Source organism: Terrapene carolina, unplaced genomic scaffold (genome assembly GCF_002925995.2).
Source record: "Terrapene carolina triunguis isolate 2854851 unplaced genomic scaffold, T_m_triunguis-2.0 Scaffold88, whole genome shotgun sequence".
In the NCBI taxonomy this organism is placed as follows: domain Eukaryota; kingdom Metazoa; phylum Chordata; order Testudines; family Emydidae; genus Terrapene; species Terrapene triunguis.
Genome location: NW_020664439.1, coordinates 29,736,705 through 29,755,215, shown reverse-complemented (window position 1 = coordinate 29,755,215; position 18,511 = coordinate 29,736,705). Strand labels below are relative to the sequence as shown.

The 18,511-nt window shown below is 43.6% G+C and overlaps 1 protein-coding gene across 1 annotated transcript in view; it reads left to right on the top strand.

The window, feature by feature from the left end:
• IFT80 (intraflagellar transport 80) overlaps positions 1-18,511 on the top strand; it is a 154,005-nt gene that overhangs the window by 2,363 nt on the left and 133,131 nt on the right. The window contains exons 2-3 of the mRNA XM_026650014.1: positions 7,169-7,288; positions 8,213-8,434. Of these exons, the coding sequence (XP_026505799.1) occupies positions 7,252-7,288; positions 8,213-8,434 (259 nt within the window). The 5' untranslated portion in view covers positions 7,169-7,251. The remainder of the gene's footprint in view (positions 1-7,168; positions 7,289-8,212; positions 8,435-18,511) is intronic.

Genomic DNA, 18,511 nt, shown 5'->3' with positions numbered 1-18,511 from the left:
CTTCCGGGCTCCGGAGCCTTTGCTTGTTTGTCCACTGTCCCGACCTAACATTGGTCGGGATGCGGGACAAACAAGCAAATATCGGGACAGTCCCGATAAAATCGGGACGTCTGGTCACCCTAGCCATAAACCCTCTGATGTTCCCATTCAGCCACCTGTAACCCACTCGTTTTCCTGCTCATTCTGCTGTCTGTCTCACACAGTCATTCTTGCTCATGCTTAATTCCCCAGTTCATTCTGCAGCTGCTTCATAGGCAGCCAAGTGGTAGGAGGGGAGATGGGGTATTTAGCAAGAATGTGGGGGGGACATAGGAAGATGAGTGGGGTTGGGGGAGCAGAGAATTCTGGGGACTCAATGTAAGATAAATGGAATGTGTTGAAGAGTGGGACTAAAGAGATATGTGAGGGGAGTGCATGTGAGTTGTTATAGGTACAGGACTCTGCCTGGGGCATGATAGAGGAGTGAAGCTATGCAGGGGGCAGGGCTGTGGGGAGGAAGCATGTGAAACACAGATCTGTAGTAGGGCCTAGGGTGGATAAAATATCAGTGTTGGTAGCTATCTTTGTGACTAACTCTCAGTATTAATACTTCTTTCTGAAAACCAAAACAAAAATATTGCTAGTTTAGAGTTCAGGTTGCTCAAATGCAAATCCCACAAATACCAAGAAAAGTACTAGTTAAGGCAACCTTCATTCATATTTATTTATTAATGCCGTCATATGATTCAGATGCAGTCACAGATTATCACTTCCCCAACAAAAACTCCCTTGCTTGATTATTTAGAGAGAGAATGAAATACAGCAGTCTTAAAAAATTCAAAGGCTTTGATAAATCCATTGTGAGTCTATGGAGACTGTTTGTTTAGAGGACTGTCACATATTTAGATCTAATTACAAGGCTGCACAAAGCTGGCACAATTTAAGGACCCAATTCTGAGAGGCATCTTCTGCTGAGTCCTCTCCCCTCTAAGTACCTATGGAATTAGACTCTAAACTAGTGAGATTTTGCAATACCAGGACATACACAACAAAATCCTTCATCACAAAGGGGAGAGGCTATAAAACTATCCAAGTAATAGTAGGATGCCTTAAATCATGCTCACATTCCAAATTTAGGTAGATTAAAAATTTTAGTCTCTATAGACCTAAATACATAAGTGTTATTTGGACATGAAAAAGCCTCAAGTTGGAGATTTTAGATTTTATGATTATAAAGATGACCACCTGAATGAGAAAAAATGTGAACTAATGAAGTGCTATCTTCCTGGTTCTGCAAATGGGCAACCTAAAACAACAGTTCACCGATATGAACTACCCCATTCAGCTAAGTGGTGAGACACCTAATGCTGTCAGGCACTATTGTTAACTATTTCCATGCTGATCTCTTTAGCAAACAGCTTCAGCTAGTGTTGATGGTGAGGAAAGAAGAGTTCAAGCCCACTTCTTCTCTCCATTAAAATCCTCTTCATCCTTGCCTACAGTGTTGGCGGAAAGAGAAGATGTATCCCCCTTCTCTGCGCAAAAAGCCTCAAGCCTTTAAGATACTCTTTATTCATTGTACACCTCTACCCCGATATAACGCGACCCGATATAATGCAGTAAAGCAGTGCTCCGGGGGGGCGGGGCTGTGCAGTCCAGCGGATCAAAGCAAGTTCGATATAACGCAGTTTCACCTATAACGTGGTAAGATTTTTTTTGGCTCCCGAGGACAGCGTTATATTGAGGTAGAGGTGTACTTAATATTTGCTTGTGTCTGGGCTAAATTCCAAGTTGTAGTGACTAACAGTGGCATCTGAATACTGTTCACTGCCCTCTGTGAAAGGATTTGGTAGTCTCAGTCCAGTTCCTAACGAATAGGTGTGCATAGTATTGTTTGCAATCGTGGGTATTATGATAACTGACACCTCTTAAAAAAATAAGAGAGACAAGGTGGGTAAGATAATATCTTTTATTGGACCAACTTCTGTTGGTGAGAGAGAGAAGCTTTGGAGTTTGGGAAACTGAGGCAATGTCTATATTACCGCTTATGTCCGTATAACTTGTATCACTCAGGGATGTGAATAAGCCACCCTCCTGAGTGACATAAGTTACACCAACTAAAGTGCTGGGGTGGACAACACTATGTGGGCAGGAGACGCTCCCCTTTCAACATAGCTACCACAGCTCCTTGGGAGTGATTTAATTATGCTCATGGGAGAGCTCTCTCCTGTCAGCACAGATCAGCTACACAGGAGACTTTACAGCCGCGCAGCTACAGCGATATAGCTGACTCACAAAAGTTTTACGACAAAAGTGCTAGTGTAGACATAGCCTTAGAATTATGTTCAGATTAGGTTCAAGGGCAGAGTGATGCATTTGTCCTGCAGCAGCCATGCTTTGAAATATTCACAGAACAGGTAGTTTTGAGAGTTGTCACTCAAGCACTCTTATGATCATTTTAAAGCCAGTTTAGAAATGCATATTTAAAAATCTATTTGCAATATTAATATTATCTTAAAAATTAAAACAATCAAAACCATTATGTAAAGGATTTTTTTTCTGATTAATGCCAGGGCAAGGGGAACCAAATGGAAGGAAAAGTGACAATAAATAAATGGCTGTTTAAAAATTGAAATAAATTAACAATTAAAAATCCCCCAAACAAACAGCAACTGAGGCATTGGCCCAGAAAAGGTATGATGTAAGAAGCAGAGAATCAAACACTAGTCGTATGTCCAAATAAATGTAAGGTACTCTGTTAAGGGTGGGAGCTTTTTTTATTTAATTAAACGTGACATAGGCATACTGAGTCTTCCTTTTTTAAGGTTATTCCATGATAGTTAATATTTTTATCAATGAACAAAAACAAAAAATGCAACCCTGTAAATGTAAACATTAATTGGGTTTTGCTGTTGTTGTGTTCTGTTTTGGAATTGATGGCCCGGATACATGCCTTGTGGTTGTCCAGTGTCTGACTAGTACTTGGCAATATATATATCCAATAATAGCAATACAAGATGTTGAATAAAGGTAATACCATCATTTAGAAATCCTGGATTGATTCAGAGATCCAGTTCAAAGTTTAGCACAAGCTCAGGCTTTTTAAGACTTCCCTTAGCAGCATCCCTCCAAGTTGTTGGGAGCATATGATTACTTTCCTCAACCCTCATCCTAAGTGTGGCTGAGGTTGGATATTTAAAAAGAAAATACTTTTTACTATGTCTATTTTGGAATAGTAGCAGACCTAAATTTGAAGTAGGGATGAGGAAAGTTTATTACAAGAAATAGGGGGTTTGGGGATGTAGAAAATGAATGAATGCATGGTGGGATTATATCCCTTTAGGGCCTTGGAGGAAACACTGCATAGTAACTGTTTGGTATGTTGTAGTTTCTATATTGGAGGAATCCCTGAAGGTTAGAGGTCATGCATATTGTATAATGGTATATTCTCCCTTAAATGGGCACAGGTCCTTTATTAATATTAATTGGAGTTATGCAGATTGAGGAACTTCTATGATGTAGAATCCTTTGTAAAAACTTTCTGCTGCATTGTGATACCATGTGTCTTGTATTTGCCATTTTCTATTTCATTGCAAAATAATCCATGAATGTAAACTATCCCAAACTATCTACTTCAACTATATATTGAGGAACTAGTACTGCAATTTGGCTTTGGCGGAGGCACAACTATAATACTGTAGTTGCATGTAAAGAAGATTAATACTGTAAATTGGGAGTAAATATATTTCTTATTAAACACCCTAGTTATTTAAATTATGTCCAAAAAACTGCATTAAAAGAACATGAAAGCTGCAAAGCCATGCACTCAAAAGTTAGGAAATGTTAGAATTAATGTTGCCCAGGCAACCTTAATTTTCCTCTCTTCCCCTTGAGTGTATGCATTATGATATAATCCAGGGATCGGCAACCTTTGGCATGCGGCCCATCAGGGAAATCTGCTGGCAGGCCAGGATAGTTTGTTTACCTGCAGCATCCGCAGGATCGGCCGATCACAGCTCCCACTGGCCACAGTTCGCTATTCCAGGCCAATGGGGGCTGCGGGAAGCGGCGTGGGCCGAGGGGTGTGCAGGTATGTATTCATGTAGCACATGGGCTAAATTAAGGTTACAGGGACAGCATTACTTCTGGCCTTTCCTAACTTTTGAATATTTGGCTTTGCAATCTTGTTTTTGTTGCAGTTATTTGTAATTTCAGTTCGTTTTATAAAAAAGGTTAATACAGTAGTTCTACAATGTCGAACCAAATTGACCCCCAAGATGGGTACCTTTAGATCCACAACACCCAATTTCTTTCATTGGAGCTCACTGAGTAACTGGTAGCAGAAGCAGGCTATCATTCTCTGTGGAACAGTCTCTAGATGGTCATGAGACACTTTGCCGGTGGATTTCACAGCCTGCTTTTATGGCAGAGGAAGGTAGAGATTCAGGATCCTAGATTTCAATTGCTGGTTCTGAAGGGTAGTATTCTGTAATGGTTATAGATCCTTATTCCCCCAGCTCGTGTCCCTGGTCCCCTCCCTTCCTATCTTCCTCCTCTGTTCCTACCCACCATCATCCTGCTCCAGCTCCTGCTCCTTCTCCCTCTGCTCCTATCCGCCCTCTTACATCATTTCCCATCCACCTCTGCTTCCTTTCCCCATCCTCTGGGTCCTGCAACCCCTTGTCCTGTCTCTCCACCCCTCTCCTATTCCTCACCCATCTGCATTTCAGCCAGGCTGGTTCTTCCTCTTTCTCTACAGTGCCTGGGCACTTGCTGGGAGAGCATTGAGGGTTGATGCTCTCAGTACTGGTGGATGCTACCACTGCTGTCTTGGCAACCAGGAAGAGCAATTGTGGGGAAACCCTGGTCCAGTCTCTGCAGCCCTGGGATGGAGCATGTTCAGTTGCTCTCGGGGGATGGTGTGTGCTCAGCAGATGGACTCTTCAGAGAGTTTAGGTGCTGGACTCTAACAAGTGTCTACTGAGCTTGTGCAAACTGGTTTGTTGAGGTTCATAACTTGACCTCATTTGGGTAAATTTTCATGGGGATGGCAAAAGCCACATCCCTGACACCAGGGAAATACCCCATGCACCCAAATGTCAAGCCCTTGCCTGAAAGCATGGAGGTAGTAGAGCTTCTGGACAAAAAGTTTATAGTATTTTTTAAAAAAAAAAACATGGACAAAATAATGTATTTAACTCCTAGTTTCATTCTTGGAAATGGCTGAATGGTTCTAGCTGAAACTTTTATTTAAAAAAAAAAAAAAAAAAAAAAGTCTGAGGCAGAAATTTAGGATGAAAATTTCAGCCCAAATGGTTAAAGTTTGACAAAGTTATAAGCAACTGAAAACAAGATCTTACAGTGGGAAGCTTTCAGGATGCATTATCAGCTTCACCTATAATTATCCTTACCCTGTAGTGGCAAGGCATGAATATCTTTATACTTTGGTTTCTGTCTCTGATTTTTCTTGTGATACTGCATTTAGGAATGATGTTTTCCAAGATGGCCTGTGATTTCAAATCGTTCATAAAGGGTACCCTGTCCTAATGCCAGTATACTCTACAGGACTGCACAATTTCAACATATACTCTTACAGTTAAGCAGTTCTAGCATCACTTGTTCTTTAAATGGTTTAGTGCAGGGGTTCTCAGGACAAATTTTTTTGGTGGCCTCAGAGTGTGGCCACCAACTCACCCAGACGCCCAAGAATGTGGGGGGAGGCTCCGGGCACCCAGCCACTTCACTGCAGAGGATGGCCCAAGCAACAGAAGGCTGTCATTCAAACAGTTTGATTTTTTAGTGTGGCTACAATAAGCAATGTGGCCTTGTCCTTCCCTCTTCCCCCACCCCACCCGGGCTACCTTGTCCATTATCTCTCTCTCTCTCTTTATTAATTAAAAAAAAAAAAGAAAGAATGCATGGTTTCAAAACAATAGTTACTTTATTTCGAAGGGGGGAGGGTGGTTAGCTTACAGGGAATTAAAATCAACAAAGGGGGCGAGTTTGCATCAAGGAGAAACACACACAACTGTCACATCAAAGTTTGGCCATTGTCTGCCATTGCTTTCACGGAGGGAGGGGCGACTGACGACATGTACCCAAAACCACCCGCAACAATGTTTTTGCCCCATCAGGCATTGGGAGCTTAACCCAGAATTCCAACGGGCAGCGGAGACTGTGGGAACTATGGGATAGCTACCCACAGTGCACCGCTCCGTAAGTTGATGCTAGCCACAGTAGTGAGAACGCACTCCGCTGACTTAATGCGCTTAGTGTGGACATATGCAATGGACTGTATAAAATCAATTTTTAAAAATCTACTTCTATAAAATCGACCTAATTTCGTAGTGTAGACATACCCTGGGTTGTGAAGACTATGTATTAAGGTTGTAACAACCAACAAGAATACACTTTTTTATGTAGAAATCCATGATTAAATCGAGTCTTCCTGACTAGTGATTTAAATCAAATTGATTTAAATCAAATCCACCCTGATACTTGGTAGCATATTACATGTTACACATATGCCATATGTGCATATTTTGGACCAGATTATCAGTATAAATTAACATAGCCCAGTTGAAGTCAGTAGAGCTATGCTAATTTAAACCAACTGAGGCTCTGGTCCAAAATATGTACTCTATAGTAATTATATCCGAGAGAGAGAGACTTTTTTAAAACCATATTCTTCAATAGTCTGTCAGTTTATTCCAGTGATTAATTTTTAGTTATTCTGTCCTGCCCATGAAAAGAGGCATACGTTTTTGTATGCAGATACCATAGCTAGTCATCTTCTGAGGCACGTTGAACATAAGAAGGTGGCATGTGATCAGGATTCATTACCGAATTTGGTCTGCTGGTTGGATCATTAGCTTCCTCGGTGTGGGCCTGGGTACTGACGGGGAATGTGATGTGAATGTTGATCCTTGCCCCCCACTAGTCAACAACTGTCACCAAACCTGCTGCCTGTAAATGCCAGCCATGTCCTTCTTTGACTACTTATTCTTCTTTGGTCAACAACATCATATATATTGCTCACCTATGCCTAGTTGAAGACTGTGTGAATTGTATTGCTGGCCTTCTTTAGAGAACATGCACAACATTAATTGCTTTTAAACATTTTATTTTGGATATTGGTATTTTCCTTTTTAATGGTGATTACTCATGACATTTTAAAAAATCTTTACAGCTGTAACCTATCCAGTGAAGAAACCATCTTTTATACTTTTTAATGTTTCATCTGGACTAGCAAAACCAAGAAATTTAGAAAGAATGAGGCTGAAGACGTCACACTTAAAGGAACCAAAACATATCCTTTGTCTCAAAACAAAGTGCATTAACTTTACACAGCACTCGTGGTAAAATAGAATTATGTTTATCATGTTCTAGTAAAATATGTGATGTGATTGTAAAGACAGTGCAAAGTTATTTTACAGATTCTGGAGACTTAATTTAAAAAAAAAAAAAGATTTTTACTGTTTTCTGCAGAAATGTAAAGGCCCAGTACTACAAGGTGTTAAGTACCTCCAAGCAAGGTACTCAGTACCCTCCATTCTCAGTAACTTCTGTTGGAATCTAGGGTGTTCAGCACCTTGCAGAAGGTGTCAAGATTTTGCAGGAAAGCTTTTTGTTTGTTTGTTTTTCCCTTTCTTCTCTTAGAGGATTTATTCTTGCAAAGAGATTTTCTCATGCAGCTAATAATTTCACTCCTGTATCAATTTGTCTGCAATAAGACTAACAAACGATAGTACCAACAAAGGTGTACGCTTACCTAATACCACTTTGTTACTCTTAAATGAGTTATCTCCATCCCCGGTGTGATACGGCTATAATGAAAACCAAAATTTGACCAAATGTGTTTTAACTTATGTATTTTGACACCAAGGCCCTCCTGTAGATGGAGCCTAAGCTTTTATCTGTGTTTAATAGATGTGCAGTTTAATTAGACATGATACTTTTAAAGTCACATACTCTGTCAAATTCCCTTTTTGCTCTTTATTTTCTTCCAGCTTTCTGCTGCCTCTTGACACAAAGAAAAGTAATGCAATGTAAAGATCTTACACAAAGAAAAATAACTTCTGTATATAGATCTGTTTTTTAAATAGCCAAAATTAAATATTTTTAAAATACTTTTTCCTTATTATCACTTTATTTTTGCAATACTTAGAGAAGAAGTATATTCTAAGATTACTTTCAGTAACCAAAATTCAAGACTTCCTTAATTCAATTACACATAAAGAATTGGTTAGCTGTGTGGGCTGGACTACAGCTGATGAGCTATATTCATGTAGTGATGATCACCACATCATAAAATGGAACTTGTTAACTAGTGAGACAACTCAAGTAGTGAAGCTTCCTGATGATATCTACCCCATAGATCTTCACTGGTTTCCCAAAAATATAGGTGGAAAGAAGCAATCCCAAGCTGAGAGTTTTGTACTCACAAGCTCTGACGGTAAGTGTTCTTTAAAATATGTAGATCTTATAAATTCCCAGTAAAAAAAAATGCTTATGCCACTCTTAAATTCCAAGTGTAATAAAAGCAAATTAAAATATAGCAAAATTGTACTGATTTTAAAACTATTTTTACAAAATAAGTACATTTTTATAATGCTTCTGAGAGTACATTATGCCTAATGTGATTATAAAAAGGGATGTAACTAGTATTTTTTTTATAGGGTCAAATTCTGTGATCCTTAATTGAGCAAAATGTTCTCATTTTGTAGTTCATAAATTGATCTGAATATGTGCATATCTTTATGGATATTAAGAATGTCAAGAGTTATAACAATTATCAATTATAACAAAATATATCAATTTTTTGGAAGGGTGTATTAAACTTTATTCTTCAGGGTTTAAACCAATCTGTAACTGTTAGAGACCAGGATAAGACTAATACTTTCTCTAAGCATCTGGTTCTGGTCACTGTCAGGGCCAGGATACTGGACTGGGTGGACCTTGGTTCTGATCCAATATGGCAACTCCTACGTGTGGATTTTGTGATTTTTGTTTTGTTTTGTTTTGTTTCCTTTTACCACTTAAAGAGATTTGCCCCCAATTCTGAAATACACTGGCCAATCCTTGTACCTGTATGAAGTTCCACCACTTAATTCAGTGGGGCTCTGCACAGCTGCAGGGGCCTGCCCATGTACACTTTAGGATCGTGGCATTAAATTTACTCCTGGGGAAATTCTGCACCACTGCGCATGCAGAATTTGCACAAAAATTAAAGGGTTTTGCGCAGAATTTCCTTTTCCTCCACAGAAATGGGCTGCAGAGCTGCTGGCCGCCACTAGGGACCGCTGGTCCTGGCAGAGCACAGCTCACAGGTACTGTCAGGGGGAGGGAGCTGGAGGGTTCCTGGCATCTGCAGTTCTCTGCATGTCCTGAAGGAAGGAGGTGGCGTGCAGGAATCTCCACAGAAGCCCGAGATCCGGATCCAGGCTGTTTCTTCCTCTGGATTCCTGGGCTTGGGGAGGAGGGAGGGAAGTGTCTGGCCTGGGGGCAGCCCCGCAGCTGGTGTTTGGGAGGGAGGGGGTGCAAGTGTCTGAGCTGGGGGTCCTGTAGGTTGTGTGGGCTAGGGGGAACCCCATGGCTGGGCTCTGAGGGGTAGGGAGTGCGAATGACTCTGCTTGGGGATGTGCCGCAGCTGGGCTCTGGAGGGGGTGTGTGGGTGTTCGGCATCGCTGCTAGACTCTGCGGGGAGGGGGCAGAGAAACAGGAACTGGGTTGTTGTAGGGGCTTCCTTAACTCTCTACTACTGGAGGAATTTTGTTTGTTTGTATTGTTACAGATATAGTTGCTGATAGGTATTTGAAATAAATTTCCAAAACAATTGAAACTGGCGTGATTATATAGTGTTCTTCTGACAAATAAAAATGCAGAAGTTTGCAGAATTTTAAAATGTGCACAGAATTTTTAATTTTTTGGCGCAGAGTAATTAAGGGGGAAATATGTTTTTCCTTATATTCTTACTAGAAATCTTTTTTTCCCTGTTTTCCCTCACTGTATTCCATTGACCTTTCAAAGGAAAAGTTTTGGTGCAGAAACATAATTCTTTAACTTTCTTCAGTAATGAAAATCCACTGTGAAATAACCCATCCAGGAAGGGCTGTGCTTATCTCTCTGTTGCTGCTCATACCTGTTACTCAATGTGCTGGCAGAAGCAGCAATCAAATGAAACTGAAGGAATCCAAAGGACAATGCACTGTGAGTGCAAACTACTCAAAGTGCTTTCCTCTGCCAACCTCCATCATACTCCAGTTCAGCTGTTCTTCATCCACAAGTTGATCTCATCCAAATGTGGGTCAGCTTGGTGGTAATTATAGAAAGTATAGGTAGTCTTGTGTGTCATCTGCATATTGCTGGCACATCTTACCATTTCTCCTAGTGGTACATAAGAACATAAGCATGGCCATACTGGGTCAGACCAAAGGTTCATCCAGCCCAGTATCCTGTCTACCGACAGTGACCAATGCCAGGTGTCCCAGAGGGAGTGAACCTAACAGGTAATGGTCAAGTGATCTCTCTTCTGCCATCCATCTCCACCCTCTGACAAACAGAGACTAGGGACACCATTCCTTACCCATCCTGGCTAATAGCCATTAATGGACTTAACCTCCATGAATTTATCTAGTTCTCTTTTAAACCCTGTTATAATCCTAGCCTTCACAACCTCCTCAGGCAAGGAGTTCCACAGGTTGACTGTGTGCTGTGTGAAGAACTTCCTTTTATTTGTTTTAAACCTGTTGCCCATTAATTTCATTTGGTGGCCCCTAGTTCTTAAATTATGGGAACAAGTAAATAACTTTTCCTTATTCACTTTCTCCACACCACTCATGATTTTATATACCTCTATCATATCCCCCCTGAGCCCTGGTCTACACTGGGGGGCGGGGGGGATCGATCTAAGTTACGCAACTTCAGCTATGTAAATAACGTAGCTGAAGTCGATGTACTTAGATTGACTTACCGTGATGTCTTCACTGCGGTGAGTCGACTGCTGATGCTCCCCCATTGACTCTGCTTGCGCCTCTTGAGACGCTGGAGTACAGGAGTCGATGGGAGAGTGCTCGGGGATCGATTTATCGTGTCTAGACTAGACACGATAAATCAATCCCCACTGGATCGATCGCTACCCGCCGATTCGGCGGGTAGTGAAGACATACCCTTAGTCTCCTCTTTTCCAAGCTGAAAAGTCCTAGCCTCTTTAATCTCTCCTCATATGGGACCTGTTCCAAACCCCCTAATATGGTGACATATAGATATGGAATGGGACCAGAGAAATAAACCAATCCTTGTGTGGGACTCGAGAAGTGAGGAGTCTGGTGGCAGAGGTGCAGTTTCTCATCATTGCCTTTTGGGAATGTCCCTTCAGGAAAGATTCATACAATTTTTAGTGTTTCTCTCTGGACCCCTGCCTGCTCTCTCAAGCAGGACAGCAGTATCTTCTGGTCAACAGTATCAAATGCTTCACAGAAGTTCCAGGAGGATGAGAAAGGAGGTCTGTTCACCATCTATTACCAGCAGGAAATCCTCCATCTGTCCCGCTAATGCTATTTCTGTCCCACATTCTAGCCTGAATCCACGGTGTGTCGCAGGTGTAGGATCCTAGCTCCAGTTAGATGAGCTTGTCGGCCTTTGGCTAGTTTCTCTGTGAGCTTGCTCAGGAACCGAAGTTTTGATACTAGGCAGTTGCTGGCTTGATCTGACATATAAGGGTCAGTCCCATTTGACACTGGTCATCAGTATGAAGTCCGGAGCCCTTTCAAGACTCCCCTTCCATTCTACTCCTTTGTCAGATTCCAGGGAGAAGCTTTAGTGCCAGTAGTCTTTTAACCAAACTCAAAAGTGTGTGGCTGGGTGGGGGGGAAATACTAAAAGCAACTTCTTTTCCTTCCCTGGGCTTGAACTTTTAATCCATCCTGGGTCCTCCACCAGCTCTCTGTTCTGAAGAATGCTGCCTTCCTGGACTCTTGATGCTAGTCTGGATCCTCCACTCTAATCTACCCCCAAGTCCATCTGCCTGTGGTTGACCACCTTTCAGGCTCACTTTAGGAATCTGCTATCCTGTCCCATCAGATCCAGGGTGTAAACACCCTAATGAAACTCCTCCGCTCTCTACTACTCAGAGAGGTACTAGAGTTGTGACACACACATGCACACTCGTAACTGCCTTCTACTGTGAGCTTTCACTCTTTATATAAACAACTCAACTCCTCCCCCATCTAGGACTCCTCTTCAGTTGGGTCTGGCCCATGCTTCAGGTGCAGCCAGGTGTGTTAATTGGCTTCCCAGGCCCTTATTAATCATTCCACTAGCTGTGTGGGGTAAACACCCCATCACACTACCCTGCATAGCTTCTGTAGAGGTTGTGAGGAAAGTTCTCTTGGCATAAACTTGGAGAAATTCTTTGGGTTTCAGCCGTTTATTTTTTGCTATTGGCAGTTGAGTTTCCATACCTCTCCCTGCATCTGGTGCAGCGGTCAGAAAATCAAGGAGTTATTTGTGAACAATAGGGAGACTCTAGCCTCCACAATCAAATCTGCTGGACATTTGAAGGCCAGTGTGTAGATTGTTGAAACTAGAGTATTTTTATGAAGATTCACCAGATCATCAAATCCTTGACCTATGGATAGAGTGCTCCTGTCCTTCAGCATATTTTGGAATTTGATGGGATCCATGATGCCCTCAATTCCTATATTGGGTAACTTGAGGTTCTTTCTACTATGTGTTATTCTGAACCTGTAGAGAACCATCACTGATGAAGTGGACTGAACGTGGAGCCTTTGAAATTTGCCTTAATATAATTTGTTACAGATGCGAGAGCCCTTGAGCCCTTGTTGTATGTTCTTGACACTGAGCTTGCTTGTATAATCTTTTTTTAGTAGTTTCATATATTCTACATCCGGTCCCAACAAAGTCAGGATTCATATGATGATCCAGACCCTTTTCAGGTTATTGCATCCTCCTCCTTTAGCCTTACACTTCCAGTTTGAGATACAGTGATGGATGGAAACTTTTGAAGCATCTGTAGTATTTAGGACAGGCTGAAGGTTTGAATAAGATCCAGATGTTCTAAACATCTTGGGGATGGGGGGAAGATACCATCCCCTCCCCCATGCCCACAGGCTTGTGTTAGATCAGTGTGTCTCAGAATTTGCTAGGAATGTGGCTTGAGCCCTCCCGTTTAGTTTAGAGAACAGTAAGAACTTTAGGGCAGAAACAGTCATTCTTGTAGCTAAGATCATGTGTCTGCCCCAGTCCCTAAAAACATTTATTCTGCAGTGAAGGAAATATGGTTATATCCAAACTGCATCCTAGCTTCTTGCAAGAAGATGGAGAAAAGTGTTCTGCATAAGGAGTCACTTTATTATCCCATCCGTCACATGATACTCTCTGGTGGTTGACAACATGGGGAAAATAACCAGCTCTCTCCTGAGTGTTCCCTCTAATTTTTCCCACGCATGTGCAGAATGAATTTTATGTGCACCAATATGGAGGTGGTGTGTGACACATCACCTCCATATTGGTGCACATAACAAAATTCGTGTGGCGGGGGTGGGGCCAAGGGGTTTGGAGTGTGGGAGGGGACTCAGGGCTGGGGCAGGGGGGTGAGGGCTCTGGCTGGGGGTGCGGGCTGTGGAGTGGGGCCGGGGATGAGTGGTTTCGGGTGCGGGTTGTGGAGTGGGGCCAGGGATGAGTGGTTTTGGGTGCAGGCTGCCCAGGCTACGGCGAGGAGAGAGGACTCTCCCCACCTCTCTCTCCCCACAACAGCACCTGGGCTGGGGGAGAGAGGCGCCTCTTCCCCCAGCCGCAGCAGGCTAGGCTGGGGCTGGGTTGGGGCCGGGAGAGGGGTGCCTGAAGTTGGAACTCCCACTTTTGCATCACAGTTGGGAGCATCGCAAGTAGTCTCTTCCACCACTATCAGGCAGAGAGTGAGATTCTGTTCTGTGCAATGGGCCAGCACAAACCTGGGCATCACCTGAGCCCTGGGCATCACCTGAGCCCTACCCATGTCCGGGTGCTTCCAGATGTGCAGCCCCTTTGGGGTCAGTGGCTGTGTGCTGTGCTAGGTGTGAGTGTTTGCAGGATCAGGCCCTTATTAGTGACAGCTCACAGAACAGGGCTGGAAAGTGTAATCCCAAGGCACCAGGACGTGCGCTACTCCACTGACACTCTGCAACGTGGGGCTGGGATGGGCCTGTCAAGTACGGCCCCTCTCTGGATCAGCACTGCTTCCCAACAATACTGGCTGGAGCCTCTGGGGAGCACAGCTAGTGCACCCCCACTGCAGAGCGAGCAGCAGCCTGCACTCCCTCCTGCCCCAGCCAGCACTTGGGGCTCCTTCCATTTGGGACAAGAACAAAGATCCAATATTGGGATTTCCAGGGGGACAGAAAGTATGATTTCTCTCAGCTCTAGTCCCTCCCCCAAGAATTCCGTGACGATGTCTCCACCCTTGCTTAAAGCCATATTCTGAGCAGACGGGGAACTGCTGTGGCCGGGGAGAAGCGCCCCTCCACCAGCTGTGGCGGGTTGGGGCTGGGGGAGAGGTGCCTCTCCCCCTGGCCATGGCAGGGCCAGGGCTGGGGCAGGGGCAGGGGCGCCTCTCCCCCGGCCACAGCAGGTCCAGGGCTGAGGGGAGGGATAGCTCAGTGGTTTGAGCATTGGCCTGCTAAATCCGGGGTTGTGAGTTCAATCCTTGAGGCGGCCACTTAGGGATCTGGGGCAAAATCAGTACTTGGTCCTTCTAGTGAAGGCAGGGGGCTGGAGTCAATGACCTTTCAGGGTCCCTTCCAGTTCTATGAGATAGGGTTGGGGCTGGGGCAAGGGCACCTCTGCCCCCAGCCACCGCAGGTCCTGGGCTGGATTGGGGCAGGGAGAGGGGCACCTCTCCCTGTTGTGTAGGTCCAGGGCTGGGGGAGAGGCATCTCTCCCCACCACAACCCTGAGCACCTGTGTAGCCCTTAATAGGCTGCAGCACAGCCATACAGTTTAGAGGGAACTTAGTCTCTCCCCTTCTCCCCTGAGTCACACATGTCAATTTCTTAAATTTTTGGTTTGTAGGCATTTTTATTAATAATTCAGCTGTTAAGCGCCATTGCTGTATACAACACAATAAAGACACAGTCCTAGCCACAAGGAGCTTACAGTCTAAAATACAGAGATCAGATAAGAGAGACCCAGAGGATGGGGATAACTTCCAATGCTTGTTGTGGGCTTTTATTTTCTTTTAAATATAAATGGGAATAGAGGTAAGTTAGCATTTGTTAGCCTTGCATAAGAGAGAGGTATTATCCTTCTGGTGTTATCCTGGACTTAACTGACTTCAGATTTTGTCATTGCTGGTCCTAAGCTGGTTACAGGGTTTCTTTGTGAGCAAAGTAAGATACTCTCACATTGCAGCAGAGTGTTCTGTTACACTGTTCTGGTTTGGGGGGTGAGAAACTTGACAATAGAATCCAGGACTCCTGCATGGCAGCGCAGAGCATAAAGAGTTGGGCACTAGACCAACCAGCATAGAAATTGCTAAAATGCAACTGATATTTCAATTTTACATCAATGAGTTAGTGAATCTATCTTTGGTCAGATTCTTTATGCCATCAGTACAGAATATGGGTTATAGAATTGCAGCATCCTAGAATGGGAACAAAGTCCAGGGTAGTATATTGGATGTAAACAGTTACATTTACAAGAGTAACTGGTGTTATTCCTATCAGTGCATTTAAACTGGATGCATGATTGTGGGCATCAGCATTCTTCCTGACCATCTTGCATTTTCTGGAGTCTCCCAGGTAGAGGCATTCTTCAGAATCATCATAAACTGGGCTGAGTTCTATTCTTGAACATTAGCACTTCTTCTTCACTGTGGGTGCACAAGATGTGGGGGGCAATCCTTGTCGGGATTTTTTTTTTTTAGCACTGCCTGTTGTCCCATCCCCCTCTTTACCTTTCCTCTGCCTATGGTTTCAGAATCTTCTTTTAGTACCTAATTTCTGCACAATCTGAAACTTATTAAACCTATAAAGAGTGAAATGTAGACCATTATAGCTAGTGGCTATTTTGCAAGTTTTAGTCCTTGTAAGATATACTAGGTCTTAGTACAAAGCTTTCATTATGAATGTTTATTTCTTAAAATTGCTTGATGTGTCAAATCAAAATGTACAGCTCTGAGTATTTAGCAGATTGCCTTCTTTTCATAACATGAAGGGCTCAATCCTGCAAAGACTTAAGCACATGCTTAACTTTATGCACTGTGAGTAAGCACGTTGACATCAATGGGATGACTTGCAGTGTGTAATGTTAAGCAAGTGCATAAGTCTTTTCAGGGTCAGTGCCTAAATATTCAATAATATGAATATTACTCTTTGGGAAATTGTGCCACTGCATGTGTGCAGAATTCATATTCCCTGTACATTCCTTTGCTTTCCCTGCAGAAAAAATGACTTTTTGACAGGGAAGCAAAGGGAAGCTGCAAGAGTGGTTATGTGCCCCTCCCCGGCAGCCGCGGGCGTATCGTTTTGGGTGCCTGGAGAAGTCAGTGGAGAGGTAAATAACTGTCCGGGGGGTGGGGTGAGGAAGCAGGGTTGGGGATGCCACGGCTGGTAGCTCCTACTCTGCACCTGCTCAGCTCCTCTTCCCCTTGCAAGGAGTGTCAGGGGCCAAGTCAGATCCACCCCCTGAAACCTTCCCTCGCTGCAGGAAGCTCTGCATCCCTTCCTTCCCCCTGCTTCCTGCCCCCATGGCTTTTCAGATGGGGGGAGGGGCGGAGAGGGATTGTCACTGTATGAGGAGCTGCTCCCCCGTCTGCCCAACCCCTGTACCTCCGGACCCTCACCCCCCTGTACCCAGAAACCTCACCCGGCCAAGCCTCACCCCCCAGAACCGCCCTCACCCGCCCCATACTGAGCCTCCCCCTGCACCCAGACCTGCTGAGCCATCTGCATTTGAACCCCCACCCCAATGAACCCCACCTGGACCACCCTGATGAGACCCCCACACCTGGACCCCCACCCCACCAAACCCCACTCCCCCACACCCAGACCCCCCCTACTGAGCCCTATCCACCTTCTCCTGGACCTTCCTGCAGAGTCCCATTCCACCTGCACCCGGTACCCCCCCAACAAGCCCTTGTGCATCTTGATCCTCCCCACACTTGAACCCCTTACCGAACTGTCCACACCCAGATTGCCTCACACAGAACCCTCTCACACCACGCCTGGACACATCCACACTAAGCCCTCCACACTTGGATCCTGCCGGGCTGAGTCTGCCCCACACCTGGATCGGGGGCTAGGGCTGGGCATGCATGCAAGACTCTGTACCTTTCACTTGCTATCTTCATGCACCTGGTGTAGAGGGTAGGGCCCTGGGATGTTTCTGGGATAGGTATGGCCCTGGTGCTGTGTCAGGGTTGGGTGCAGCCTGACTGCCGAATCCATGTCTCGGGTGAAGGGGGGTAGGGCCTGCAGGGTGATTTCCCACCTCTGTGCAGCCAGTGGCCTGTGCTCCCCACTGCCATGCAGGAGCCATCACATTTATTGACAAATAAAATATGTAGAATTTTAAAATATTGTGTTCAGAATTTTTAATTTTTTGGTGCAAAATTCCCTCAGGAGTAGAAGATATATACTGTTCCCTACTTGTCCCTGTCAGTGTATTTTAAATAAATTGATGTACTAACTCAAATTGATTACTAAAACCTCAACAATTCTGTTTTCGGCATTTTATGTGCCCAAAGGCATCTCTGTTGCATTTTCATCTCTTCCTATTATAGTTGTTGGGGCATCCCACATATGCATGTAGTTACTTCACAAATCATCCTAAGTCATGCCTCACCGTACAAGGTGGGAAACAATTTTTCTTTGTATTTTCTCTCACTTACTTACTTTTGGGGACATTTTTCAGAACAAAGTTTAATTTTTAGTCTGGTGAGGGAAAAATACAAAGGAATCATTAGATTTTTCTGCAAAATTGTTAGAATAAATAAGTTCAGTGCTTGAAATCCCACTGTCTTTGAACAAATGCCTTCTTCCTTAATTGTTCCATCTTTATAGAAATCAATATAATCTAACATACGGTATCACTAGTTATCCTTCACACCAAAGATTACTTAAGTTTGTAATGTACAATTTTTTTTCTCTCTTACCAAATGCTTTCATATCACTAAAATATGTGGTAATCTAAAGAACTTTATGCCTGGAGTAGTAGATCACTTTAGAGAACCAAATGGTCAAAAATGCTACAGAAAATGTACCAGCTATATAGATGAATCCAAAAACATCAATTACTGGTTTGATTAATGATTTGATGTATCAGGTTTGCATATAGCAATAGGAAACTCCGAGAAAGAAACATTATGTCAGATGATCCTATATAATGGAGGTTATATGCAAGAACACTAGAGGCAAGTATACATCATGAAAAACAGAGTAAAATGTGACCATGATACCATACCTATAAATATGTTTTGGATGAAGTTCCAAGTTTATTCTAATAACTTCAAGAAAAACACTTTATCAAGGTTCTC